The sequence below is a fragment of the Pristis pectinata genome, chromosome 13, assembly GCF_009764475.1.
Source record: "Pristis pectinata isolate sPriPec2 chromosome 13, sPriPec2.1.pri, whole genome shotgun sequence".
In the NCBI taxonomy this organism is placed as follows: Eukaryota; Metazoa; Chordata; class Chondrichthyes; order Rhinopristiformes; family Pristidae; genus Pristis; species Pristis pectinata.
The window spans coordinates 39086-66848 of record NC_067417.1 but is presented as its reverse complement, the minus strand read 5'-3'; the positions used below and the strand labels follow the sequence as shown (position 1 = coordinate 66848).

General features: G+C 43.8%; 1 protein-coding gene across 1 annotated transcript in view; it reads right to left on the bottom strand.

Annotated features, from left to right (window-relative positions):
* The window catches only part of tat (tyrosine aminotransferase), a 78910-nt gene extending 52213 nt beyond the window's left edge, over window positions 1-26697 (bottom strand). The window contains exons 1-6 of the mRNA XM_052028629.1: window positions 26556-26697; window positions 26026-26234; window positions 25183-25287; window positions 14550-14617; window positions 5409-5567; window positions 1707-1845 (exon numbers count right to left, since the gene is read on the bottom strand). Coding sequence (XP_051884589.1) covers window positions 1707-1845; window positions 5409-5567; window positions 14550-14617; window positions 25183-25287; window positions 26026-26230 — 676 coding nt within the window. The 5' untranslated portion in view covers window positions 26231-26234; window positions 26556-26697. The remainder of the gene's footprint in view (window positions 1-1706; window positions 1846-5408; window positions 5568-14549; window positions 14618-25182; window positions 25288-26025; window positions 26235-26555) is intronic.
* Window positions 26698-27763: the final 1066 nt, after the last annotated feature.

Sequence of the window (27763 nt, the reverse complement as noted above, 5' to 3'; positions counted from 1 at the left end):
CTTGTACACTGGTCATTGAAAACAGACATACAGATGCATCAGACAACTAAGAAGACAAGTGGTATGTTAGCTTTCATACACAGCACAAAATCATACTGTAATACAGCACAGAAAAAGGTCCTTCAGCCCAATTCATCCATGCTGACCAAGGTGCCTTTCTAAGTTCACCTCATTTGCCTGCATTTGGCCCGTATCCCTCTAAACCGTTCCTTTCCATGTACCTGTCCAAATTTCTTTTAAACATTGTTATTGTACACACCTCTACCACTTCCTCTGGCAGGTTGATCCACATATGCAACATCCTCTGTGCAAAAACTTTACCCTCCTGCTCCCCCTCAACTATTTCCCCTCTCACATTAAACCTATGCCCTCTAGTTTTAGATATGAGCACATAATCAAGACTAACAGTAATGCCATACTGAGTTACCGCTGAAGGTGTGTTGAACTGGAAGGGCATTGCTGAGGGAGTGCTGCATCACAGGAGGGCAATAATAAGTGAGGGATCCAATGTTGGAGAGGCAGGACTGAGGGACAGTTGTACTGATGGAGGGCTGCATTGTCAGAGAGTAATCACTAAGGGAGTTCTGCTTGGTCAGATGGGCAGCTCCAGCGGAGCACCTCACTATTCAAAATGTGGTATGATGATAGTGCCACATTATCAGAGGGACAATACCAAGGGAGTGCAGTTTGGTCAGATGGGTAGTAATGAGGGAGTCCTTCATTAACACAGAGGTAGTGCTGAGGCTGTCTGCTCTTTTATAGTGCAGTGCCAAGGGAGAGGATGGCTGTTTGAGGCATTGTACTTTGGGAGTTTGCTATTGGAGGGGCCGTATTGAGAGAGTACTGCACCATTGGGGTAATACTGAGGAAGTGTTATATTTTTGGTGAGAAATTATTGAGGAATTATTGCGAAATGGAAAGTGCCAATTTCCAGATTAGTTATTAAATCATGAATTAAGCAGCCAGATCTCTTCCTCTGTTTGAGGAACAGGGGAATGTCATCTGGTGTCCAGGCCAGTATCCATCCCTTCATCAATCCCACTAAAAAAACTGCCATTATCACACTACTGTTTACGGGATCTTGCTGTGCAGATTGCAGTTCAAAAATGTTTTATTCCTCTAAAGTATTTTGGTGCATCCTGGGGTTATACAAGGTGCTGCAGAGAGTTTGTGCAAGTCACTGGTTATAACATTGTATCCAGCAGAGCACCGGCTGGATACAACATTATAACCAGCGACTTGCACAAATTTCACTTTACATCTTTGCATTTGCACCTCAGTTTCCATCAGTAAAAGCAATGTCATAGTTTTAAAAATTTGTCTATCTAAACTTTAATTTCTCTAATTTTTACCATTTCCCTTCCTCACACTTTTTTGGCTCAGCGATGTTCCATGCAATATCCATCTGCTCAAATCATTTTCTCCTGAAGTTACTTCATGATAATAACCACATAACCTACTATGTAAAATGCTTGACCCCCTCTGTTGCACCCCAGCAGAGTGAGAGAAGCAATGAAGTTGTCCCTAGATCAACCATATGTTCCCCAATAAATCAAGCTCCCATTACCGCTATTCATCAGCTCCCCCAACCGCCACTCCCACGATCATTCACAGATTATTTCTTGAAGTGTCCACCAGTGATAAATCCAAGGTATTCTTCATTACTTGTACTTTAATTTACAAAATGCTAAAACCCTTCTACTAACCAGCCAGAATATTTTGGAGATGAGATTTATTGAAAACAGAGCCACATGGATTTGAAGGATTGTTCACAATGATGCAGGCAGTTTTATCATCAATCAATGCTTCCATATGCTGAAGGTCAATTTCCCACGATCTTTCCGGCTATAATCAATCAGTAGAAAACATAATCAAATTCTCAGCAAACAGCATCTATTAACAAGGTGTGAGTATATGTCATATTTAAGTAGTAATCACAGCTAATGTGTATAAATGACAGTATAGCAAATACCTTACTAAAATAATTAAATTGCTGGTAAGGACCACAAAATAAATTGCCAATCATTAGTTGCCCTGAGATGGTGCTGAGAAGCTTTCTTCAAGAATCATTGATGTTTGTGTAGTGAATATGCTAGCAAAATACAGGAGGTGGGAAGTTATGCAACTTTATAAAACAAAGTGGCAACACATGGGTAGGGTGGTATAGGGCAGGGCATTGAGTATAAAGGTTAGCAAGTCATATTGCTACTGTATAAAACCTTGGTTAGGCCACATTTGGCGTATAATTTGTAGTTCTGGTCGCCACACTATAGGAAAGATGTGGAGGCTTTGGAGAGGGTGCATAAGAGGTTCACCAGGATATTGCCTGGCTTAGAGAGTATTAGCTATAAAGAGAGGTTGAACAAACTTGGGATGTTTTCTCTGGAGCATTGGAGGCTGAGGGGTGACCTGATAGTCATAGAATTACACAGCACATAAACAGGCCCTTTGGTCCAACTCATCCATACCAACAAAATGTCTATCTCAGCTAGACCCATCTGTCTACATTTAGCCCATATCCCTCCAAACCTTTTCTATCTATGTACCAGTCCAAATGTCTTTTAAACATTGCAATTATACATGCCTCTACAGTTTCCTCTGGCAGCTCGTCCCATATACCCTCACCCTCTGTGTGGAAAAATTTGCCTCTCAGGTCCCTTTTAAATCTTTCCCCTCTCCCCTTAAATCTGTGTCCTCTAGTTTAAGATTCCCCTACCCTGGGAAAAAAGACTGTGACCATCCACCTTATCTATGCCCCTCATAATTTTATATAGCTCTGTAAGGTTACCCATCAGCTCTCTTACACTCCAGGGAAATAAGTCCCAGCCTATCCAGCCCCTCCTTGTATATAGAGTTAGAGTAGAATCTGGTCACGCAGTATAGAGAGTAATGTAGAGGGCTGAGGATGCAGCATTGTGGGGCACCAGTGTTGAGGATAATCATGGCAAAGGTGTTGCTGCCTTTCCTAACTGAATGCGGTCTGTTAGTCATGAAGTCAAGGATCCAGTTGCAAAGAGAAGTGTTGAGTCCCAGGTCTAGGAGTTTGGAGATGAGTTTGCTTGGAATTATAGTATTGAAAGCAGAGCTGCAGTCAATAAACAATACTCCATTGACTTGTACAATTGCTGCATGATATCCCAACTCTGTACTCAATGCCATGCCCAATCAAGGCAAGCGTGCCAAACACCTCCTTCACCACCCATGGTGTTACCACTTTCAGAAAACTATGTACTTATACCCCTAGGTCTCTCTGTTCTACAACACTCTCCAGGGCTCTGCCATTTACGTGCAAGTCCTGTCCTAGTTTAAGTTACCAAAACATAACACCTTGCACTTGTCCAAGTTAAATTCCACCTGCCATTCCTTGGCCCACTTCCCCAGTTCATCTAGATCCTATTGTGATTTTATATAACCTTCTTCACTATCCACTGCACCACCAATTTTGGTGTCATTTGCAAACTTACTAACCATGTTAATAACATTATAAAAAGAATAAAAAATTATGAGAGGTATAGAAAGGATAGATAATCAGCGTCTTTTTCCCAGGGTGGAAATTTCAAATACTAGAGGAAATAGAACATAGAACAGTACAGCACAGAATAGGTCCTTTGGCCCATGATGTTGTACTGAACTAATTAAACCAATGCTCCTAATTAATCTAGTCCCTCTTCTGTGCACATTGACCATATCCCTCCCTCCTCTGCATATTGACGTGCCTATCTAAGAGTCCCTTAAATGCCCCTATGCTATGTGCCTCTACCACCACCCCTGGCAGTGCATTCCAGGCCCCCACTACACTCTGTGTAAAAAAAACTTGCCCCGCACATCTCCTTCATACTTTCCCCTCACCTGAAATACATGCCCTCTTGTACTAGATATTTGGATTAAGATGAGAGGGAGAAAGCTTAACAAAGATGTGCAAGGCAAATGTTTTGCACAGAGAGTGGTAGGTGTGTGGAATGCACTACTAGGGGAGGTGGTTGAAGCAGATATGATAGCATTGTGGAGTGTGGTGGAACAGAGGGATCTTGGAGTCCACGTCCATAGATCCCTCAAGGTTACTACGCAGGTTGATAGGGTTGTTAAGAAGGTGTATGGTGTGTTGGCCTGCACTAGTTGGGGTATTGAGTTCAAGAGCTGCCAGGTAATGTTGCAGCTCTATAAAGCTCTGGTTAGACCACACTTGGAGTATTGTGTTCAGTTCCAGTCGCCTCATTATAGGAAGGACATGAAAGTTTTAGAGAGGGTGCAGGGGAGATTTACCAGGATGCTGCCTGGATTGGAGAGGATAGGTTGAGTGAGCTAGGGCTTTTCCCTTTGGAGAGAAGGAGGATGAGAGGTGACTTGATAGAGGTGTACAAGATGATAAGAGGCATAGATCGAGTGGACAGTCAGAGACTTTTTCCAAGGGCAAAAATGGCTCATATGAGGGGGCATAATTTTAAGGTGATTGGAGGAAGGTATAGGGGGATGTCAGAGGTAAGTATTTTTACACAGAGAGTGGTGGGTGCGTGGAACGCACTGCTGGTAGAGGTGGTGGAGGCAGATTCATTAGGGACATCTAAGAGATTCTTAGATAGCCACATGAATGATAGAGAAATGGGGGGCTATGTGGGAGGGAGGGGTTAGATAGATCTCAGAGCAGGATAAAATGTTGGCACAACATCCTGGGCCGAAGGGCCTGTACTGTGCTGTAATGTTCTATGTTCAATGTTAGCAGGGAAAAGAGTGATATTGACCACATGTAGGCAGATTGGATTAGTTAGATTGACATCATGGTCAGTGCAGACATCATGGGCCAAATGACCTGTTCCTGTGCTGTACTGTTTTATATTCTATGTATATAAGATTATGAGGGGTATAGATAAGGTAGACTGCATGAATGTTTTCACCTTATCAGAGGTGAATAAAACTAGAGGACATAGATTTAGGATGATAGGTAAGATATTTAGCGTGGATTTGAGGAGGACCTTTTTCACCAAGAGAATGGTAAGTACCTGGAATGCATTTCTGGAGAGAATGGTAGCAGCAGAGACATTAACAGCATTTAAGAGATGTCCACATGACCACTTGAATCACCAAGACAATGAAAGCTACAGGTCAAATGCTGAAGATGGGATTAATATGGAAATGTGCCCACTGGTCAACATGGATGAGTTGGGCTGAATTGGCCTATTTGATGCTGTATGAATTGATGACTCTATGATATGAAAGGCCCATTTCTGTGCTGTATGACTCTTATAATCTCCCCATTTAATATTTTGTGCAATTATTTTAAGGTCCATACTTGCTGTACAATTGAGACTGTGGGTACCATTATGGAAGGTGGAGAGCCGCAACAGCTTATGCTGCCCAGAACCAGACCAATTACCCATAACTCATACTTTGTTCAGTCCAGTATTACATACCAGTAAATTGTAGAGTTTAACCTCAATGCCCAGAGACACAGCAAGTGTTTTATAGAGAGAGAATCCAGGCCTGGGAATCAGAATGTTCTGTCCTGAGTTTGCCAAGACACTGATGGCTAGTTCAATGGCCTGACTGCAACCACTGGTCAAAATCACATCCTAAGGAATAAAATATGATATCAGTCAAGCTCAATTACTGCATGTTAACAAGAGATATATGGACTGGTTCAATCACAGTAACATTTACTGCAGGACAGTGGGAGATGCCTCCCATTCCTGCCACTGCTGACCCAATCAAATACCTCCCTTGCCCCATAACCACTACGGCTCTCCCATCCCCAATACCTCACTCCCTGCAGAACCATGTTGTCTCATCCTCTGACATTTGGTATTGGCATTGATTTATTATTATCACTTGTACTGAGGTACAGTGAAAAACTTGTTTTGCATACCGTTCGTACAGATCAATTCATTACACAGTGCATCGAGGTAGTACAGAGAGCATTGAGGTAGGACAGGGTAAAAACAGTAACAGAATACAGAGTAAAATGTCACAGCTACAGGGAAGTGCATTGCAGGTAGACAATAAAGTGCAAGGTCAAACAAGTCCATCTCATCGTATAAGGGAACCGTTCAATAGTCTTATCATCGTGGGATAGAAGCTGTCCTTGAGCCTGGTGGTATGTGCCCTCAGGCTCCTGTATCTTCTACCTGATGGGAGAGGGGATAAGAGAGAATGGCCCGGGTGGGAAGGGTGTTTGATTATGCTGGCTGCTTTACCAATGCAGCGAGAGGTATAGACAGAGTCAATGGTGGGGAGACTGGTTTCCGTGATCCGCTGGGCTGTGTCCACAACTCTCTGCAGTTTCTTATGGTCCTGGGAAGAGCAGTTGCCATACCAAGCCCTGATGCATCCAGATAGAATGCGTCCTCTGGTGCATCGATAAAAATTGGTGAGTGTCAAAGGGGACATGCCAAATTTCTTTAGCCTCCTGAGGAAGTAAAGGTGCTGGTGAGCTTTCTTAGCCATGGCACCTACGTGGCTGGACCAGGACAGGCTATTGGTGATGTTCACTCCAAGGAACTTGAAGCTCTCAACTCTCTTGACCTCAGCACCATTGATGTAGACAGGTGCATGTACACCACCCCCTTTCCTGAAGTCAATGACCAACTCTTTTGTTTTGCTGACATTGAGGGAAAGTTTGTTGTCATGACACTATGTCACCTAGCTCTCTATCTCCTTCCTGTACTCCAACTCATCATTATTTGAGATATGGTCTACTATAGTGGTATCATCTGCAAACTTGTAGATGGAGTTAGAGCAGAATCTGGCCACGCAGTCATGAGTATATAGGAACTAGAATATAGGACTGAGGATGCAGCCTTGTGAGGCACCAGTTTTGAGAATAATCGTGCTGGAGGTGTTGCTGCCTATCCTCACTGATTGCGGTCTGTTGGTCAGAAAGTCAAGGATCCAGTTACAGAGGGAGGTGTTGAGTCCCAGGTCTTGGAGTTTGTTGAAGAGTTGGCTTGGAATTATAGTTTTCCCTCACTCTCCTGATATCTCTAGTCCATCAAAGAATAATTGAAATTTACAACACAGAATGAAGTTCAGTTCCTCATGTACTTGCCATCTCCTTTCCAGTTTCCCAATCCACAATAACATGTATATTTAACAAGCATCTAGACTCTTGACTTGTCAAGGCATTAGGCTACAGAGGAAATGCAGGTAAGTGGGACTACTATAGATAAGTACATAGGTTGGTATGGACATGGTGGGCTGAAGGGCCTGTGCAGTGCTGTACCACTCTATGACCGTACAACACATGGATGGGAGGGCGGTAACAGGGAAGTCTGGGTATCAGAGAGTGTAGAGATAGCTAGAAGCTGTCTTCTTATAGATTCATAGAGTCATACAACATGGAAACAGGCCATTCAACCCACCACATCCACACTGACCAGTAGGCACCAATCCGTACTCATCCCAGCTCTTTATTCCTTGGAGCATAGGAGAATGAGGGGTGACCTCACAGAAGTTTATAAAATCATGAGGGATCTGGATAAGGTGGACGGTCATAGTCTTTTCCCCAGGGTTCGGGAGTCCAATGACTAGCGAGCACAGATACAAGATAAGAGGGGGGAGATTTAAAGGAGACCTGGGAGGTAACTTCTTTAGGGTAGTGAGTACCCGGAATGAGCTGCCAGAGGAAGCGGTCGAGGAGGGTACAATTGCAACATTTAAGAGGCATTTGGATAGGTACATGGAGGGGAGGGGCTTGGAGGGTTATGGGTCAAACATGGGCAACTGGTACAAGCAGGGAGGATGCTGTGGTCAGCATGGAACAGTTGGGCTGAAGGGCCTTTTCCCGTGCTGTATTACTCTATGACTGTAGCCTTCTATGCCGAGAGAATTCAAATACTTGTCTAGACACTTCTTAAATGCTGTCAGTGACTCTTGATCCACTGATTTCTCATGCAGTGTTCCCCAGGTACTTACCACTCTCTGGGTGGGAAAGGTCCCCCTCAGATCCCTGTACTCTAAATCTATATCCTCTAGTTTTATCTACCTCTGATGTGAGGAATAGTTTCCTGCAGTCTACTTCTATCTATGTTCCTCAATCAGGTCCCCTCTTAATCTCCTTTACTCCAGGGAAAACAGATCTAGCCTTTCGACTCTCTCCTCATAATTAAAATCTGAGTGAATCTCGTCTGCACCCTCTCCATCACTATCAAATCACATCCTTCCTATGGTATGGTGACCAGAACTGCATGTAGTTCTCCAGATGAGGTCTGACCAAAGTTTTAAAAAGCTGGACCATAACCTCTCTGCTCTTGTACTCAATAGTCTGAGCAATGAAGGCCAGGTTTCCATCTTAGCCACATTATCTACCTTTAGAGTTGTAGATGTACAGCACAGAAACTTTTCAGCCCACTACATCTGTGCAATCTTTTTGCCTCTCTACACTACTTCCATGTGCCCGCATTAGGATCGTATCCTTCCATGCCTATTTAAGTGTCTCTCTAATGTCTCTTAAACATAGTAATGATACTGAGTTCCACCAGTTCCTTTGGCTATGCATTCCAGATATCAACCACTTTCTAAATTACCCTTCTTCCTGTAATACTCTGTGACTCAACGAAACCTCCTTTGTACTTTCCCCTCTCACCTTAAATACATGCCCTCTAGTACTAGATATTTCAATCCTGGGTAAAGAGTACTAGCTGTCTATTCTATCTATGCCTTGCATAATTTTATAAACTTCTATTAAATCTCCTGTCAGCCTTTACCGCTCTAGAGAAAGCAGCCTCAGCTGGTTCATCCTCTCCTCATAACACATCCTCCACTTTGCACCCTCTCGAAAGCCTCCACATCCTTCCCATAATGAGGTGACCAGAACTGAATGCAATACTCTAAATGAGGCCTAACCAGAATTTTATAAAGCTGTAACATAACTTCCTGACTTGAACTCAGTGCCTCAGCTAATGAAGGCAAGCATGCCATATGTCTTCTTTACCACCCTATCAACCTGTGTGGCCACTTTTAGGAAGCCATGTACCCCAACCCTTCTGTTCATCAATGCTGTTAAGGATCATGCCATTAACTGTGTACTTTCCCCTTATGTTGGATCTCCCAAAGTGTAGCATGTCACACTTGCCCATAGACTACAGCACAGAAATAGGCCCTTCAGCCCATCTAGTCCATGCCAACCTGATCTTCTGCCTAGTTCCATCAACCTGCACCTGGACCATATCCCTCCAAACCCCTCCCATCCATATACTAATGCCCAGATTAAACTGCAGCTGCCACTTCTTCACCCATATCTGCAACTGATCTATATCCTGCTGTATCTTTTGGAAATCTTCTATGCAATCAACAAAAAACACCAATCTTTGTGTCATCTGCAAACTTACTCATTTACCCTACCACATTTTCATCCAAATCATATTATATATTTGTACTGATATACAGATACAGTACAGATCCCTGCGGAACACCACTAGTCACGGACTTTCATCCAGAATAAAGACCCATCCACCACTATCTTCTATGGGCCATTTTGGATCCAATCAGCCAAGTCACCGTGGATCACATGCATCCTAATGTTCTGGATGAGCCTACCATGTGGGACCTTGTCAAATGCCTTACTAAAATCCAGGTATACAACATCCACAGCTCTACCTTCATCAATCACCTTCATCACCTCCTCAAAAAACTCAATCAGATTAGTTAGACATGACCTACCCCTCACAAAGCCATGCTGACTGTCCCTAATTAGACCATGCTTCTCCAAATGCTGATAAATCCTATCCCTAAGGTTCCTCTCCATTAGTTTCCCTACCACTGACATGAGACTCACCGGTCTATAATTTCCAGAATTATCCCCATTCCCCTTCTTAAACAAATGAACATCTACCCGCCAGTCCTCCAGCACCACACCTGTGACTAGCAAAAGTACAAAGATCTTGGTCAAGACCCCAGCAATCTCATCTCTTGCCTCTCTAAATAACCTAGGGTATATCCATCAGACCCTGGGGACCTAGTTTTTCAATGTCTTTCCTAATCTCGAAATGCCCTAGCATCTTAGCATGCTCCACTCTGATCTCACTATCCTCTATATCCTTCTCCTCAGTAAATACCATTTAGCATCTTGCCCATCCTCCGCACAAATTCCCTCCTTTATTTTTGAGCAATTCTACCCTCTCCCTAGTCATCCTTTTGCTCTTGATGTGTAGAATGCCTTTGGATTCTCTTTAATCCTACTTGCCAAGGACTTTTCATGACCCCTTCTAGCTCTCCTAAGTCAGAATCAGAATCAGTTTATTAGCACTGACATATGTTGTGAAATTTTTTTTTGCAGTAGCAGTACAGTGCAAGACATAAAGACAGAAAAATTACTATAAGTTACAAAAATAAATAACTAGTGCAAAAGAAGAATAATGAGGTAGTGTTCATGGGTTCATGGACCGTTCAGGAATCTGATGGTGGAGGGGAAGAAGCTGTTCCTGAGGGATTGAGTGTGGGTCTTCAGGTTCCTATACCCTCTCCCCGATGGTAGTAACGTGAAGAGACCATGTCCCGGGTGGTGTGGGTCCTTAATAATGGATGCTGTCTTCTTGAAGCACCGCCTCTTGAAGATGTTCTCAATGGCGGGGAGGGTTGTTCCCATGATGGAGCTGGCTGAGCCTACAACCCTGCGCGGCCTCTTTCAATACTGCACATTGGAGCCTCCATTCCAGGTGGTGATGCAACCAGTCAGAATGCTCTCCACCATACATCTGTAGAAATTTGCAAGAGTTTTTGGTGATGTACCAAATCTCCTCAAACTCCTAATGAAGTAGAGCCACTGGCGTGCCTTCTTTGTGATTGCATCAGTGTGTTGGGCCCAAGGTGGATCCTCTGAGATGCTGACGCCCAGGAACTTGAAGCTGCTCACCCTTTCCACCGATGACCCCTCAATGAAGACTGGTGTGTGTTCTCCCAACTTCCCCTTCCTGAAGTCCACAATCAGTTCCTTGGTCTTGCTGATGTGGAGTGCGAGGTTGTTTTTGCGACACCACTCACAAGGTGATCTATCTCACTTCTGTACACCTCCTCATCACCATCTATGATTCTGCCAATAACATTGGTGTCATTGACGAATTTATAGATGGCATTTGAGCTGTGCCTAGCCACACAGTCATGAGTGTAGAGAGAGTAGAGCAGTGGGCCAAGCACGCATCCTTGAAGTGCACCTGTGTTGATTGTCAGTGAGGAGGAGATGTTACTACCAATCTGCACTGACTGTGGTCTCCTGATAAGCAAGTCTTTTCTCAAGTTCCCTTCTGGCTCCTTTATGGCCTTCAAGCACTCTGTTCGATTCCAGCTTCCAAAACCTTACATATCTACCTTCTACTTGACTAAATTGATTACATCTCTCATCATCCAAGCTTCCCATACCGTGCCATCCTTGTCCTTCCCTTTTACTGGAACAAACTGGTCCTGAACTCGCATAACAGGTCTTTAAACAACCTCCACATGTCAGGTGTGGATTTGCCTGAAAACAACTCTTCCCAATTAACTCTCACTGACTTCTGTCTGATGCCCTCAATTTGCCCCCCCCAATTTAATACTTTTGTGCAAGGTCCACTCTTATCCTCATTCATAACTATCTTAAAGCTTGTGATGTACATAAATGACCTGGATGAGTATATTGATGGTAGGTTAGTAATTTTGCAGATGATACCAAGATTGGTGGAGTTGTGAATACTGTAGAATAATGGTGCAAGTACAGCGTGATATAGATCAGTTGCAGATGCGGGCAAAGAAATGGCAGATGGAGTTTAACCCGGATAAATGTGAGGTGTTGCACATTGGTAGGACTAATGCCAAGAGGCAGCACACTCTTAAAGGCAAGACCCTTAACAGTGTTGAAGAGCAGAGAGACCTTGGGATGCAAGTCCATGGCTCACTGAAAGTGGCTACACAGGTAGATAGGGTTGTTAAGAAGGCTTATGGAATGCTTGTTTTCATTAATCGAGGTATTGAGTATAGGAGTCAAGAAGTTATGATGCATTGTTGAAGTGTCGTATTCTGCGTGGAGGTCGGTGACCAGTGGTGTACCTCAGGGATCTGTACTGGGACCCTTGCTCTTTGTGATTTTTATAAACGACCTGGATGAGGAAGTGGAGGGGTGGGTAAGTTTGCGGATGACACAAAGGTGCGGGGGTGTTGTGGATAGTTTGGAGGGCTGTCAGAGGTTACAGAGGGTCATAGATAGGATGCAAAGTTGGGCTGAGAAGTGGCAGATGCAGGTCAACCCAGATAAGTGTGAAGTGGTTCATTTTGGTAGATCAAATATGATGGCAGAATATAGTCTTAATGGTAGGACTCTTGGCAGTGTGGAGGATCAGAGGGATCTTGGGGTCCGAGTCCATAGGACGCTCAAAGTGGCTGCGCAGGTTGACTCTGTGGTTAAGAAGGCATGTGGTGTATTGTCCTTCATCAATCGGGGAATTGAATTTAGGAGCCGAGAGGTATTGTTGCAGCTATATAGGTCCCTGGTCAGACCCCACTTGGAGTACTGTGCTCATTTCTGGTCGCCTCTCTACAGGAAGGATGTGGAAGCCATAGAAAGGGTGCAGAGGAGATTTACTAGGATGCTGCCTGGAATGCGGAGCATGCCTTATGAAAGTAGGTTGAGGGAACTCAGCCTTTTCTCCTTGAAGCGACGGAGGATGAGGGGGGATCTGATAGAGGTATATAAGATGATGAGAGGTATTGATCGGGTAGATAGTCAGAGGCTTTTCCCCAGGGTTGAAATGGTGGCCACAAGAGGACATAGGTTTAAGGTGCTGGGGAGTAGGTACAGAGGAGATGTCAGGGGTAAGTTTTTTACTCAGAGAGTGGTGAGTGCGTGGAATGGGCTGCCGGCAACAGTGGTGGAGGCGGATACGATAGGGTCTTTTAAGAGACTGTTAGATAGGTACATGGAGCTGAGAAAAATGGAGGGTTATGGGTAAGCCTAGTAATTTCTAGGGTAGGGACATGTTCGGCACAGTTTTGTGGGCCGAAGGGCCTGAATTGTGCTGTAGTTTTTCTATGTTTCTATCTTTCTATTCCACACATTAGGCACTTCTGCTGTTAATATTAAGTCAATGACCTTTCATCAGAACGAGTTTTCTGTTTTTGTTTCAAATTTCATCATCTGCAGTTTGTTAGCTTCTTGATGACCTTGCTTTCTTGCCCTGTGATCTTCTGGACTTGGTATAAATGTACTCTGAGATCCTCCTCTTCATCTCATTTATAAACAGATTTCATGTCTTTATTTGCCTTATTTGCTCACCCTAATGCATGAACTCAGACTATTCTAGAAGTCCTATTTTTGTGCTCACCAAACAATCGATTTATATTTTTCTACAGCCTGGAACTTTCTGCCACATTATGAAGCACACTGCCAATTTTGGTATCATTGTTAAAGGCAAATTTCTGAATTATAACCTCCACATTGAAGCCCAGATAATTCATATGTACCATAGACCCTGATACTGAGAGCTGTGGAATCTCACTATTTACAAACCTCCAGCCCTATGGTGGCTGAAACTGCCATCCCATGTTATATTTTGCTTCCTGCCACTAGGCTAACTTTTAATCCATCTTTCTACTTTCTCTGGAATCCCATGAACTGTTACTTTCCTGATCATTCTGCCATGTGGGACGTCGTAAAAGTTCTTGTTAAAGTCCACTTACAAGACATGACTATTCTCATTGACAGTCTTTGTTATCCTCTCAAGAAGTTCAAAGTTAGTCAAACATAATCTTCATTTGACAAATTTATGCTGACTGCTCCTGGTTAACTGCTACCTGTCTATATGTTGATTAATACTGATCCTCAGAATTTTTTCAAACAATTTTGTCATCACTGATATGGTTTTTTTATTTCATTTTTATTTAACAGGATCTGGGGGTCACTAGTGATGCCAATATTTATTGCTAATTTCTAATTATCTTTGGCAACTGACTGGCTTGCTAAATTATTTCAGAGTCAACATCATTAGTGGCGTTGGACTCATACTTAGATCAGACCATAAGAGTGGCAGATTTCCTCACTTGAAAGAAGATGATAAACCAGATGGGTCTGTATGACAATCTAGTAGTTTTGTGGTTACCGTTACCAATGGCTATTTTTATTTTTAATTTCAAATGATTAATGTTACAGATTTAAATTCTACAAGTGCAGTGGTGCAATGTGAACTCAGGTGTCTGGAATGTCAGTCCGTGGCACTGGGCGAGTCATCTATTAACCACCTCACTGCCACAGTTACCCATTCCACTCCCTTTCCAGACACAATCACCCTATTTGCAGTCTTCTAATCCCCCACAGTGCATCTGTAGCCAAAGGAAATACTTACCATCCCCTATCTGACAGCTTTCCTTCGACACATCCCTCTCCCACACCTGCCTCTACTACACGTCCCCCAGCACCCTCCTTATCATCTCTTTTTCCTCTCTCAGACATCTTGCTATGCTCTCCAATCCTCCACATCCCCAACAGCACCCTTTCCCACAATCCCCTAACAACTTTGTTTCCCCACCCAACACACCACCCATTTTTCTGACCCTGCTCTTCCCTATCAACAAGACAAATGTTTCCGGATTATTACCTTTGCCTTCAAGGGTGACTCAGGACAGCTGTAGAAGTTAGCCACTGCATCCCTGCTACTTTGATAACCTACACAGAAAGCAGAAGAAATAAGCCTGGATGCAATTCAAATAGTCTCATTCATTTTGCACAAGTGAATATACCTGGTGAGTGGAGAGCAGGAACACAAGAAAATAGGAGCTGGAGCTCTGTTCCTCCTCCTGCCTTGCAAATCACACCATGTAGCTGGGCTGGTGTACTCATAGTGCTCTTTTAATTTAAAGTTGATAGGGTAGTAAAGAAGGTGTATGGTATGCTTGTCTTTATTAGTCAAGGCATTGAGTTCAAGAGTCAGGAAGTTATGTTGCAGCTCTATAAGTCTCTGGTTAGGCCGCATCTAGAGTATTGCATTCAATTCTGGTCGCCCCATTACAGAAAGATGTGGAGGCTTTGGAGAGGGTGCAGAAGAGGTTTACCAGGATGCTGCCTGGATTAGAGGTCATGTGCTATGAGGAGAGGTTGGACAAACTTGGGTTGTTTTCTCTGGAACAGTGGAGGCTGAGGGAAGACCTGACAGTTTATAAGGTTATGAGAGGCATAGATAGACAGCTGGTATCTTTTTCCCAGGGTCAAAATGACTAACACTTGGTGGGGTGGTGGTTGCACAGGGGAAAGGGGAGAGTTCAAAGCAGATATGTGGAGCAAGTTTTTTTTGATAGTCAGAGAGTGGTGGGTGCCTGTAATGCATTACGGGGTGATAGAGAAGGCAAATGTGATAGAGGTGTTTATGAGGCTCTTAGATAGGCACATGAATTTGCAGAGAATGGAGGGATATGGACATGTGTAGGCAGAAGGGACTAGTTTAGTTAGGTGTTTAATTACTAGTTTAATTCGGCACAACATCGTGGGCTGAAAGGCCTGTTCCTTTGCTGTACTGTTCTATGTTCTATGACAATCCTATGTGCTGATCCATACTCTCATCTGTCTTAACTGTGAGGCTTCTTGCAATAATAGAACATAGAACATAGAAAAACTACAGCACAATTCAGGCCCTTTGGCCCACAAAGCTGTGCCGAACATGTCCCTATCCTAGAAATTACTAGGCTTACCCATAGCCCTCAAACTCAGCTCCATGTACCTATCTAACAGTCTCTTGAAAGACCCTATCGTATCAGCCTCTACCACCATTTCCAGCAGCCCATTCCATGCACTCACCACTCTCTGAGTAAAAAACTTACCCCTGACATCTCCTCTAAATCTACTCCCCAGCACCTTAAACCTATGTCCTCTTGTGGCCACCAATTCAGCTCTGGGGAAAAACCCTATCAATATCTACCCTATCAATACCTCTTATCATCTTATACACCTCTATCAGGTCCCCCCTCATCCTCCATCTCTCCAAGGAGAAAAGGCCGAGTTCCCTCAACCTGCTTTCATAAGGCATGCTCCACATTCCAGGCAGCATCCTTGTAAATCTCCTCTGCACCCTCTCTATGGCTTCCACATCTTTCCTGTAGTGAGGCGACCAGAACTGAGCACGATACTCCAAGTGGGGTCCGACCAGGGACCTATATAGCTGCAACAATACCTCTCGGCTCCTAAATTCAATTCCCCGATTGATGAAGGGCAATACACCATATGCCTTCTTAACCACAGAGTCAACCTGCGCAGCCACTTTGAGCGTCCTATGGACTCGGACCCCAAGATCCCTCTGATCCTCCACACTGCCAAGAGTCCTACCATTAATACTATATTCCGCCAACATATTCGACCTACCAAAATGAACCACTTCACACTTATCTGGGTTGACCTGCATCTGCCACTTCTCAGCCCAACTTTGCATCCTATCTATGACCCTCTGTAACCTCTGACAGCCCTCCAAACTATCCACAACATCCCCAACCTTCGTGTCATCCGCAACCTCACTAATCCACCCCTCCACTTCCTCATCCAGGTCGTTTATAAAAATCACAAAGAGTAAGGGTCCCAGTACAGATCCCTGAGGTACACCACTGGTCACCGACCTCCACTCAGAATACGACCCTTCAACAACCACTCTTTGCCTTCTGTGGGCCAGCCAGTTCTGGATCCACACTGCAATGTCCCCTTGGATCCCATGTCTCCTCACCTTCTCCATAAGCCTCGCATGGGGTACCTTATCAATGCCTTGCTGAAATCCATATACACTACATCTACTGCTCTCCCTTCATCGATGTGCTTAGTCACATCCTCAAAAAATTCAATCAGGCTCGTAAGGCAGGACCTGCCCTTGACAAAGCAATGCTGACTATTTCTAATCATATTATACCTCTCCAAATTTTATTAATCCTGCCTCTCAGGATCTTCTCCATCAGCTTACCAACCACTGAGGTAAGACTCACCGGTCTATAATTTCCTGGGCTATCCCTACTCCCCTTCTTGAATAAGGGAACAACATTCGCAACCCTCCAATCTTCCGGAACCTCTCCCGTCTCCATGGACGACACAAAGATCATCGTCAGAGGCTCCGCAATCTCCTCCCTCGCCTCCCACAGCAACCTGGGGTACATCTCATCCGGTCCCGGTGACTTATCTAACTTGATGCTTTCCAAAAGTTTCAGCACCACCTCTTTTCTAATATCTACATGCTCAAGCTTTTCAGGCCGCTGCAAGTCCCCACTACAATCCCCCAGATCTTTTACCATGGTGAATACTCAAGTAAAGTATTCATCAAGTGCCTCCGCTATTTCTTCCGGATCCATACACACTTTCCCACTGCTGCACTTGATAGGCCCTATCCTTTTGCATTTCATCCTCTTATTCTTCACAAACGTAGAATACCTTGGGGTTTTCCTTAATCCTGCCCACCAAGGCCTTCTCATGTCCCCTTCTGGCTCTCCTAATCTCTTTCTTAAGTTCCTTCCTTTTAGCCTTGTACTCATCCAGATCTCTAACATTACCTAGCTCGCTGTACCTTTTGTATGCTTTTCTTTTCCTTTTGACTAGATTTATTATAGCCTTCATACATCACGGTTCCTGTATCCTATCACGACTCCCCTGTCTCATTGGAACATGTCTTTGCAGAGCAATGTAAATGCAATGTAAATGCAGTTTAGCCTATCAGACCTTCTTCACTCTCTGTGCCTGTTTTGCCTGCCTACTGGACTTTCTTGCTATAACCTCTATATTTGCTTCAACTTTCTCATCTGATATCGTACTACTTAGGTCCCACCCCATTACTAGACTAGTTTAAACCCTCCCAAGTAGCACTATGCCTTCTTTTCCACCATATCCATTTGTGTTGTCACTTTCAGTGAGCTATGGACTTGCATTCCAAGTTCTGTCAGAAGAGACATAGAGTCATAGAGTTAAACAGCATGGAAACAGGACTTTGTTAAAGGATTCGCTAAAGTCCAGGTAGACAATGTCTACCATCCTGCCTATGTCAGTTCTCTTGGTCACCTCTTCAAAAAACTCAATCAAATTAATGAGACATGATTTCCCCATGCAGGAAGCTGTGCCAACTATCCTTAATCAGTCCTTTTAGGAAGGCACTTGACAAGATCCCCCATGGTCCCTCATGGTAGGTTGATCCAGAAGGTTAAGCTGCACAGGTGCACGGTGACTTGATAGTTTGGATTCAGAATGTGGAACGTTTAGTACGTGGAAATATGACGTGGTGGCCATTACAGAGACTTGGCTGTTGCAAGGGTAGGAATGGCTGCTGGATATTCCGGGGTTTAGATGTTTCAAGAGGGACAGGAACGGAGGTAAAAGATGTGGGGGAGTGGCTTTGCTGATCAGAGACAGTGTCACAGCTGTAGAAAGGGAGGATGTCCTGGAGGAATCGTCCACTGAGTCAGTGTGGGTGGAAGTCAGCAACAGAAAGGGAGCGATCACTCTATTGGGAGTATTCTACAGACCCCCCAATAGCAGCAGAGATGCTGAGGAGCAGATCAGGAGGCAGATTTTGGAGAGGTGCAAAAATAACAGGGTTTTTTCCATGGGTGATTTCAAATTCCTTAATATTGATTGGCACCTCCTTAGTGTAAAGGGGATAGATGGGATGGAGTTTGTTCAGTGTGTACAGGAAGGATTCCTGACACAGTATGTGGACAGGCCGACTAGAGGAGAGGCCATACTGGACCTGGTACTAGGCAGTGAGCCTGATCAGATTTCAGATCTCTTGGTGGGATAGTGACCATAACCCCCTGACCTTTACCACAGCCTTGGAGAGGAATCGGAGCAGATGATATGGGAAAGTCTTTAACTGGGGGAGGGGAAATATGATGCTATTAGGCAGGAACTTTGGAGCATAAATTGGGAACAGATGTTCTTGGGGAAGTGCACAGCAGAAATGTGGAGGTTGTTTAAGGAATACTTGCATGGCGCTCTGGATGTTTGTCCCACTGAGGCAGGGTAAGGATGGTAAAGTAAAGGAACCGTGGTTGACATGAGATGTAGAATATCTTGTTAAATGGAAGAAAGAAGCTTACCTAAGGTTTAGAAAGCATGGATCAGACAGGGCACTGGAGAGTTACAAGGTAGCCAGGAGGGAGCTTAATAATGGACTTAGGAGAGCTAGAAGGCGGCATGAGAAGTCCTTGGCGAGTAGGATCAAGGAAAACCCCAAGGCGTTCTACATGTTTGTGAGGAATAAGAGGATGACTAAAGTGAGGGTAGGACCAATCAGGGATAAAAGAGGAAACATGTGCCTGGAGTCAAAAGAGGTAGGGGAGGTCCTTAATGAATACTTTGCTTTGGTATTCACCAGAGAAAGAGACCTTGATGTTTGTGAGGATGGCGTACGACAGACTAATATGCTGGAGCATGTCGATGTGAGGAAAGAGGATGTGCTGGAACTACTGAAAAACATTAGGATAGATAAGTCACCGGGGCTGGTCGGGATATATCCAAGGTTATTATGGGAAGCTAGGGAAGAGATTGCTGCGCCTTTGGCAACGATCTTTGCGTCCTCACTGGCCACAGGAGTAGTGCTGGATGATTGGAGGGTGGCAAATGTTGTTCCTTTGTTTAAGAAAGGAAGTAGGGATAACCCTGGGAATTACAGACTAGTGAGTCTTACTTCAGTGGGGGGCAAATTACTGGAGAAGATTCTTAGAGGACAGGATTTCTGGGCATTTAGAGAAACATAGGCTGATTAGGGACAGTCAGCATGGCTTTGTGAAAGGCAGGTTGTACCTCACAAAGCCTGATTGAATTATTTGAGGATGTGACAAAGCACATTGATGAAGGTAGAGCAGTGGATGTGGTGTACATGGATTTTAGTAAGGCGTTTGATAAGGTTCCTCATGGAAGGTTTATTCAGAAAGTCAGGAGGCATGGGATCCAGGGAAACTTGGCTGTGTGGATTCAGAATTGGCTCGTCCATAGAAGACAGAGGGTGGTGGTAGATGGAGCGTATTCTGCCTGGAGGTCAGTGACCAGCGGTGCTCTGCAGGGATCTGTTCTGGGACCCCTGCTCTTTGTGATTTTTATAAATGGATGAGAGTGTGGCAGGGTGGGTTAGTAAGTTTGCTGATGATACAAAGGTCGGTGGTGTTGTGGATAGTGTAGAAGGTTGCTGTAGCTTACAACAGGATACTGATGGAATGCAGAGCTGGGCTGAGAAGTGGCAGATGGAGTTCAACCCAGATAGGTGTGAAGTGATACACTTCGGGAGATCGAATTGGAAGGCAGAATACAAGGTTAATGGCAGGACTCTTAGCAGTGTAGAGGAACAGAGGGATCTTGGGGTCCACGTCCACAGATCCCTCAAGGTTGCCACGCAGGTCGATACGGTTGTTAAGAAGGCATATGGAGTGTTGGCCTTCATTAGTCGGGGTATTGAGTTCAAGAGCCATGAGATGATGTTGCAGCTCTATAGAAATCTGGTCAGACCACACTTGGAGAATTGTGTTCAGTTCTGGTTGCCTCATTATAGAAAGGATGTGGAAGCTTCCTTTCACATCCTGCTAAGAGACAGTGAAGAGGAGATTTACCAGGGTGTAGCCTGGATTGGAGAGCATGTCTTCTGAGGATAGGTTGAGTGAGCTAGGGCTTTTCTCTTTGGAGAGTAGGAGGATAAGAGGTGACTTGATAGAGGTGTACCAGATGATAAGAGGCATAGATCGAGTGGACAGTCGGAGACTTTTTCCTAGGGTGACAATGGCTAACATGAGGGGTCATAATTTTAAGGTGATTGGAGGAAGGGGGATATCAGGGGTACGCTTTTTTACACAGAGAATGGTGGGTGCGTGGAACGCACTGCCAGCAGAGGTTGTGGGGGCAGATACATTAGGGACATTTAAGAGACTCTTAGATAGACACATGAATGATAGAAAAATAGGGGGCTACGTGGGAGGGGAGGGAAGGGTCAGTGTTACGCACTCAGTGAATGTCCCTTTTAGATAGAGTGTGTGTGTGTGTGTGTGTGTGTGTGTGTGTGTGTGTGTGTGTGTGTGTGTGTGTGTGTGTGTGTGTGTGTGTGGCGTGCTTACGTCAATAGAAGATAAAGGACATAATGACGTTGTTGAAGAAGTCAGAAGAAGAGAGAGAGAAGGGAGAGAGACACCAGCCTGCTGGTTGTTTCTATCGATGGATGGGAAACAATAACTGTGTCTGCCACAGAAATCCATGTATGGAAATTGGAAGTAATCCGGTGGAGTTCACTTTGTTGCTGACCTGTAGAAGGAAACAGGTATTTGTGTGTGGACGACCACGATTCGGATGCTTTTCGGGGTGAGGAAGTCACTACCAAGTAAACACTGAAGTGTCGTTTGGGTTCCATCGTGGAACATTTGGATTTCGTATTTACTCTCTCTATGTTTCTCTACATCTACGTCTTATCTTCAGACAACGGTGGTTGTTGAAGAAGCCCTTGCTCATGTTTCACCTTATGGCTTGCGGAACTGAACTTTAAGAACCATTCCTGAACGTGGAGTTTGGGACTTTGTTACACACACACACGAAGAGTTTAGTTTTGGGGTTAACGTTCAAGGTTTAACATTTTTTTTGAATTCTAACATACTAACATTTTTACTTTTATTTTACGTATGGTCATAAGTAGTGATTAATAAAATAGTTTTTAACACTGAATCATGCTCAGTGTGTTTCTTTTGTTGCTGGTTCGTGACATCAGATAGATCTTAGAGCAAGATAAAATGTCGGCACAATGTTGTGGGCCGAAGGGCCTGTACTGTGCTGTAGTGTTCTATGTTCTAGAATTGGCTTGCCCATAGAAAACAGAGGATAGTGGGAGAAAGCTGTTATTCTGGTTGGAGGTTCGTGACCAGTGGTATCCCGCAGGGATCAGGCTGGGGTCTCTGTTGTTAGTGATATACTTATATAACTGGCTTGGATGAAAATGTAGACAGGTGGACATTAGACAACACAAAGATTGGTGGAGTTGTGGACAGTGTAGAGGGCTGTGAAAGGATATAGCAGAATATAGATCAGTTACAGATATGGGCTGGGAAATGGCAGGTGGAGTTTAATCCGAGCGAGTGTGAGGCAGAACATAGAACAGTACAGCACAGGAACAGGCCCTTCAGCCCATGATGTTGTGCCAAACTAATGAAATTAGTAGTTAAATACCTAACTGAACTAATCCATTTTGCCTACACAACGTGCATATCCCTTCATTTTCAGCACATGAATGTGCCTATTTCAGAGCCTCTTAAACGCCTCTGTTGTATCTGCCTCCACTACCAGCCCTGGTAGCACATTCCAGATACCCACCACTCTGTGTAAAAAAAACTTGCCCCACACATCGCCTTTGAACTTACCCCCTCTCATCTTAAATGCATGCCCTCTGGTATTAGACATTTTGAACCTGGGGAAAGATACTGGCAGTCTACCCTATCTATGCCTCTCATAATCTTATAAATTTTTATCAGGTCTCCCCTCAACCTCCTGCAGTTGTGATATTGTCCCTGATTAGTTGCGCTACTCCTCCCTCTCTTTTACCTCCCTCTCTATCTCTTCTAAAACATCAAAACCCTGGAGCACCAAACAGTCAGTCCTGTCCCTCTCTTAACCAAGTCTCTGTAATGGCCACAACATCATAGTTCCATATATTGATCCACGCTCTAATTTTATCTCCCTTGCCCTTAATATGAGGAAAGACTGGAGAAGCTAGTTCTGTTCTCCCTGGGGCAGAGGATTGAGGTATATAAAATTATGAGGAGTAGAAATAGGGTACATTACAAGAAACTTTCCCCATTATCAGAAGTATATAAAACTAGAGGACAGTTTTAGGGTAATGGGGAAGAGATTTAGAGGGATATGAGGGGGATCTTCTTCACCCAGAGACTGATGAATATCTGGAATGTACTGCGTGAGAGAATCGTTGAAGCAGTGTCACTGACAGCATTTAAGGAGTGTCTAGATGAGTGATTAATTATTTAGGCATAGAAGGCTGCAGATCAATGCTGGGTGATATGATTAATACAGAAGGGTGCTCACTGGTTGGTGTGAACGAGTTGGGCCGAATGACCCGTTTCCATGCTGTATGATTTGGTTATTCGATGATTTCAGCATTTTCCCTGCTGTTGATGTCAGTTTAACAGTCAGTTGGCAGTTCCACATTTTTTCTCTACCCTCCTTTCTAAACTAGCAGACTCACATTTGCCACCTGCCAAGTGTAGGAACCAGTCACAGAATCTACATGGAAGGTAATAACCAGAGTATCCACTACCATGCTACCTCTTTTAATAATCTTGGATATTGATTATCAGGTCCTGATGCAGGGTCTTGACCTGAAACATCAACCATCCCTCTGCCTCCACAGATGTTGCCTGAGCAGCTGGGTTCCTCCAGCAGTTTGTTTTTTGCTCTAAATTCCAGCATCTGCAGTCTCTTGTGGCTCCTTGGAATTTGTCATTTTTCAGGCTCAACATATTCTGTAGTAGTATTTCTTTATTAACACATACTTGGTCACCTGACCTAAGAAGGGGTATGCTTGCCATTGAGGGAATGCAATAAAGTTCACCAAACTGATTCTTGAGATGGCAGAACTGATGAATGAGGGGAGATTAGATCAGCCAGGTTTAAATTCACCAGACGAGAAAAAACAATATACTGGAAATCTAAAATAAAAGCAGAAAATGCAGGAAACACTCAGCTGGTCAGGCAGCCTCTGTGAAAAGAGAAACAGAGTCAACATTTGAAGTCAGAAATCCTTCATCAGAACTCGGAAAGAGAGGTCGTTAGTGTTAAGTTGCAGAGAAATGGGGAGGTGGGGGGAAGAATGGATTAAATAGAGGGAATATTGCTGATAGAATGCTAGGATTGCATGGGGATACTTAATGGGATAGTTAGCGAGAGAGGAAATGAATTAAAGCTATGTAATTAGGGCAGTTAAAAAGCGAGAATACAAACAAAGGAACATAAAAGTTAGACAATGCAGTGCTGCAGAACATGCCCAGCAAGTCAGGCTGTGGTATTAGAGAGAGAAAAACACTATTAGAGACAGATAGCCACTATCACAGGTGAATGGCTGACAGCAGAAGTGACCAGTTCCGATCCAGATAGAGAAAGTGAGTATCTACAGTTATACCATTTGATATAATCTGGAAGGATGCAGTGCTGTTACTCAAGCTAGCTTGGAATCCACAGTGCAGAAGGCCACTGACAATCAGTCAGAGCACAGTGAACTGAAGTGGGAGGCAACATGGAGTTCTGAGTCACCTCTGTTTTCTCTCTTTCCCAGTTCTGAGGAAGGGTCTTCGACCTGAAATATTCGCTCTGTTTCGCTTTCCACTGCCTAAGCTGCTAAGTGTTTCCTGCAATTTTTCTTTTTTTAATTTTGTATTGTATTCACCAGAGTTTAAGAAGAATCAGAGGGAATTTCATTGAAATGTACAAAATTCTGACAGGAGACACAAGAGACTGCAGATGTTGGAATCTGGAGCAAAAAACAAACTGCTGGAGGAAGCATTTGTGGAGGCAGAGGGATGGGCAACACTTCGGGTCAAAACCCTGCATCAGGTCTGAGAGTGTGCCTGACTGGACTAGACAAGCTGGCTGCAGGGAGTATATCTCCCTGGCTGGGTGTCTAGAATCATGCATCACAGTCTCCGAACATGGAGTAAGGTACTTAGGACTGAGACGAACATAACTGAGACGGTGTAGGGTCATAGAAGCGTAGAGCCAAAAAGCACAGAGATAGTCCCTTTGGCCCACCGTCATGTACCTATCCATTTACCAGGTTGCAGGGCTACATGGAAATAAGGAGAGGAGGAATGGTACAGACATGATTCTGTTGCTGGGAGCTGGCATGGGCAAGGGAATCAAATGACCTTCTGTGCTGTAATAAGAAAATTAACAAGTACTATGATACTATGGATGAAGTACTTAAATTATGTGGAGAGATCAAAGAGACATTTATAGGGTTTCAAAATCATGGAGGATTGTGTAAGTTTTTAAAAATTTATTTACTCTATTTTCACTGGCAGAAGGCCAGTGACCAAAATATACATTTTGAAGATAATTTGTTCATTTCCTCTGTAGAGGTCAATCTTAGTTTCCAATTCATTTGAGCTAAATCTCTTTCCAACCCATTGAAATTAATACACATACAGCAAAAATAGTATAAATTGTCTATGATGAGAATTAAGATTCAAATGTAGTTTATAACTTAGCCCTTATACTGTGTTAGAATTCTAAGTCAGTACCTATGGAAGGTGCATAGCCATTGAATCTTCCTGAGTCCACTGCTTCTTTCATAGCTTGCAAAATCTTTTCATTCGTTGGAAGGTTCCCAAATACTGTGGGATCACCTTTAATAAAAAGATAGGTTATTGACACATTCATCAAAACTAGGCTCAAGAGGATGCTTCTAAATATTCACAACTATCGATAATATTATGATTTTTCAGAATTAAACTCTGAGATCTGGGAAAGCAGCTGGTGCACCATTGCTGAAGTAAAGTATAAACATCACACGGGCCAGTGGGTTCCTCCCCCCAACAGCAATTCACATAGAAATCGTAACTTTACTCTCTACACCTATAATCTCAAAAGCAAGTTCTGACACCTTCCTCCCACCAGGGGCTCAACACCAAACCTTGTTCCCTCCCTTCACTTGTAAGCTCAACCACTGAACCCCTCCACATGCAACTCTAAGCCCCAGTTCCCTGACTGATTCCACATTATACACTAACCTCACTTCCATTCTGCCTTCCCAGCTCCAACATCACTCTCCCAAAGGGAACATAACAGAATCCATTTTTGAAAATGTTTCTCAATCAGGTGCGAAGTCACAATAACCCTTTTGAAAACTGAGTGAAATTCTACAAAGTCTACAATTCTCATTTCATATCCCATGAGTTAGACCATGGAGATGTACTCAGAATTTACCCCAGAATCTCACTGTATTTACTTCAAAATATATCAGATTTCTCTCAAATTGGTTTTTCCCCCAATCTGAACTGTCAAAATGAAAGATGAGCAAATGTCCCATCATTGTATGGGCTCAATGCTCTTATAAAGTGCAATCATTGCATGTTATCTCTTACCAATAGACAGGGTAATCATGGCTTTCTCAGGATTTGGCTCGATCTTCATATTATCCACAATGGCACGGATTGGGTTGAAAGTACGTTTGGACATTTCGGAGGCCCGAATATTCCATTTGGTACGGCGTGACTTTAACCTCCCAGAATAAGTGAAAGCACTGCCAGTCAGGATGGAATCAAGGATCAGAAAACTTTCACTGGCCATATCACTAGAAAATAACAAAATGATGATAACAGATTTCAGAAGAACAAAAAAGCAACAAGAGAGGGATGAGATAAACGGTAGAAGACGAAGGGACAGAAAGAGGGAATGAAGTGATGGCGAGGAGATGGAGGGATAAGGAAGGAATGGAGGGATAGGAAGGGGATTAAGGGAGAGAGGGTTCACAAAGCAAAATTTCTACATTTATGAGAAGGTTTAAATATGTTCTTTTGTTGATCCACCTGCTATTAAAAATCAAAACATTGCCAAACAATTAAAACAATACAGTTCAGTGATCTGCAATTTTTGGTCTAAACATTTGGGTTACCTGACAATGGGGAAAGTTGAAAGGATCTCCAGTAAGAGGATGAGTCCCAGTGCTATCAAAATACTGAAGGAAGAAAGGCAGAGAGCTCTAAAAACTGATCTGGGCTGGGCGGAGAGTTAGTTCCTACATCCATTGGTCTGAGAAGTGGGCTGTGTCAGGCCACTGACACCAAGCTCAATTCTACCACTGACCTCTGGCATTTACTTTTCCAAACTCTCCAACAAGAAAGAGGACAAAACAAATGGATTACTCAATAAAGGTAAACCTTAGTCAAGTAATGTACAGAGCGCACTCATGCACCACATCTCTGCATCAATCCTATGAGCAGCTTCGCAATGTTTTCCTGCTTTTGATGTCACTTGTTTGGTTTACACTCTGCTTGAGTTGAAGCCAGTTTTTTGGTCCAGAATCTCTCACCTTCCGTTAGATTGTTTGAACCTGGAAAAGGGTCCATGCTGGTTTGGTGGGGTCAGGGCGAGAGCCCACAAGGGATTGGTCACAGAGAATTTGAGCTGAAAGTTTAGATCTTATCATCCAAAGAACAGGTGGAGAGATGCACCAACTCCCCTTGACCAAGCTACAGTTTTGACTAAATATGGGTGTTGGTGCATCGCTGGTGCATCGGCATTGGTTGGAGAAGGAGGCTCAGAGTAGATGACTGGAGGACAACAAACATGGTCCCCCTTTTCAAGAAAAGCAACAGGGAAAAGCCTGGTAACTATAGACCTGTGAACCTAACATCAGTGGTAGGGAAGATACTGGAAAAAATTCTGAGCAAGAGGATGATCATTTGGAAAGGCAGGAACTAACCAGAGACAGCAAATGTGGTTTTGCCAAGGGCAGATCCTGTCTGACCAATTTGATTAAATTCTTTGAAGAGGTAACAAAGTGTATCAATGAGGGCAGGGCAGTAGATGTGGTTTACATGCACTACAGGCAAGCCTTTGACAAGGTTCCACGCGGAAATTTAGTTCAAAAGGTTAGGAGTCATGGGAGTCCAGTGCAAGTTGGCAAACTGGATCCAAAACTGGCTTGGCAATAGGAGACTGAGGATCATGGTAGAGGTTTTTTTTGCAATCAGATATCTGTGACTAGTAGTGTCCTACAAGGATTGATGCTGGGACCCTTGTTGTTTGTAATATATGAGTGATTTTGATATGGATGTGGGAGGCAAAAATCAGTGAGCTTGCAGATGACACAAAGATTGT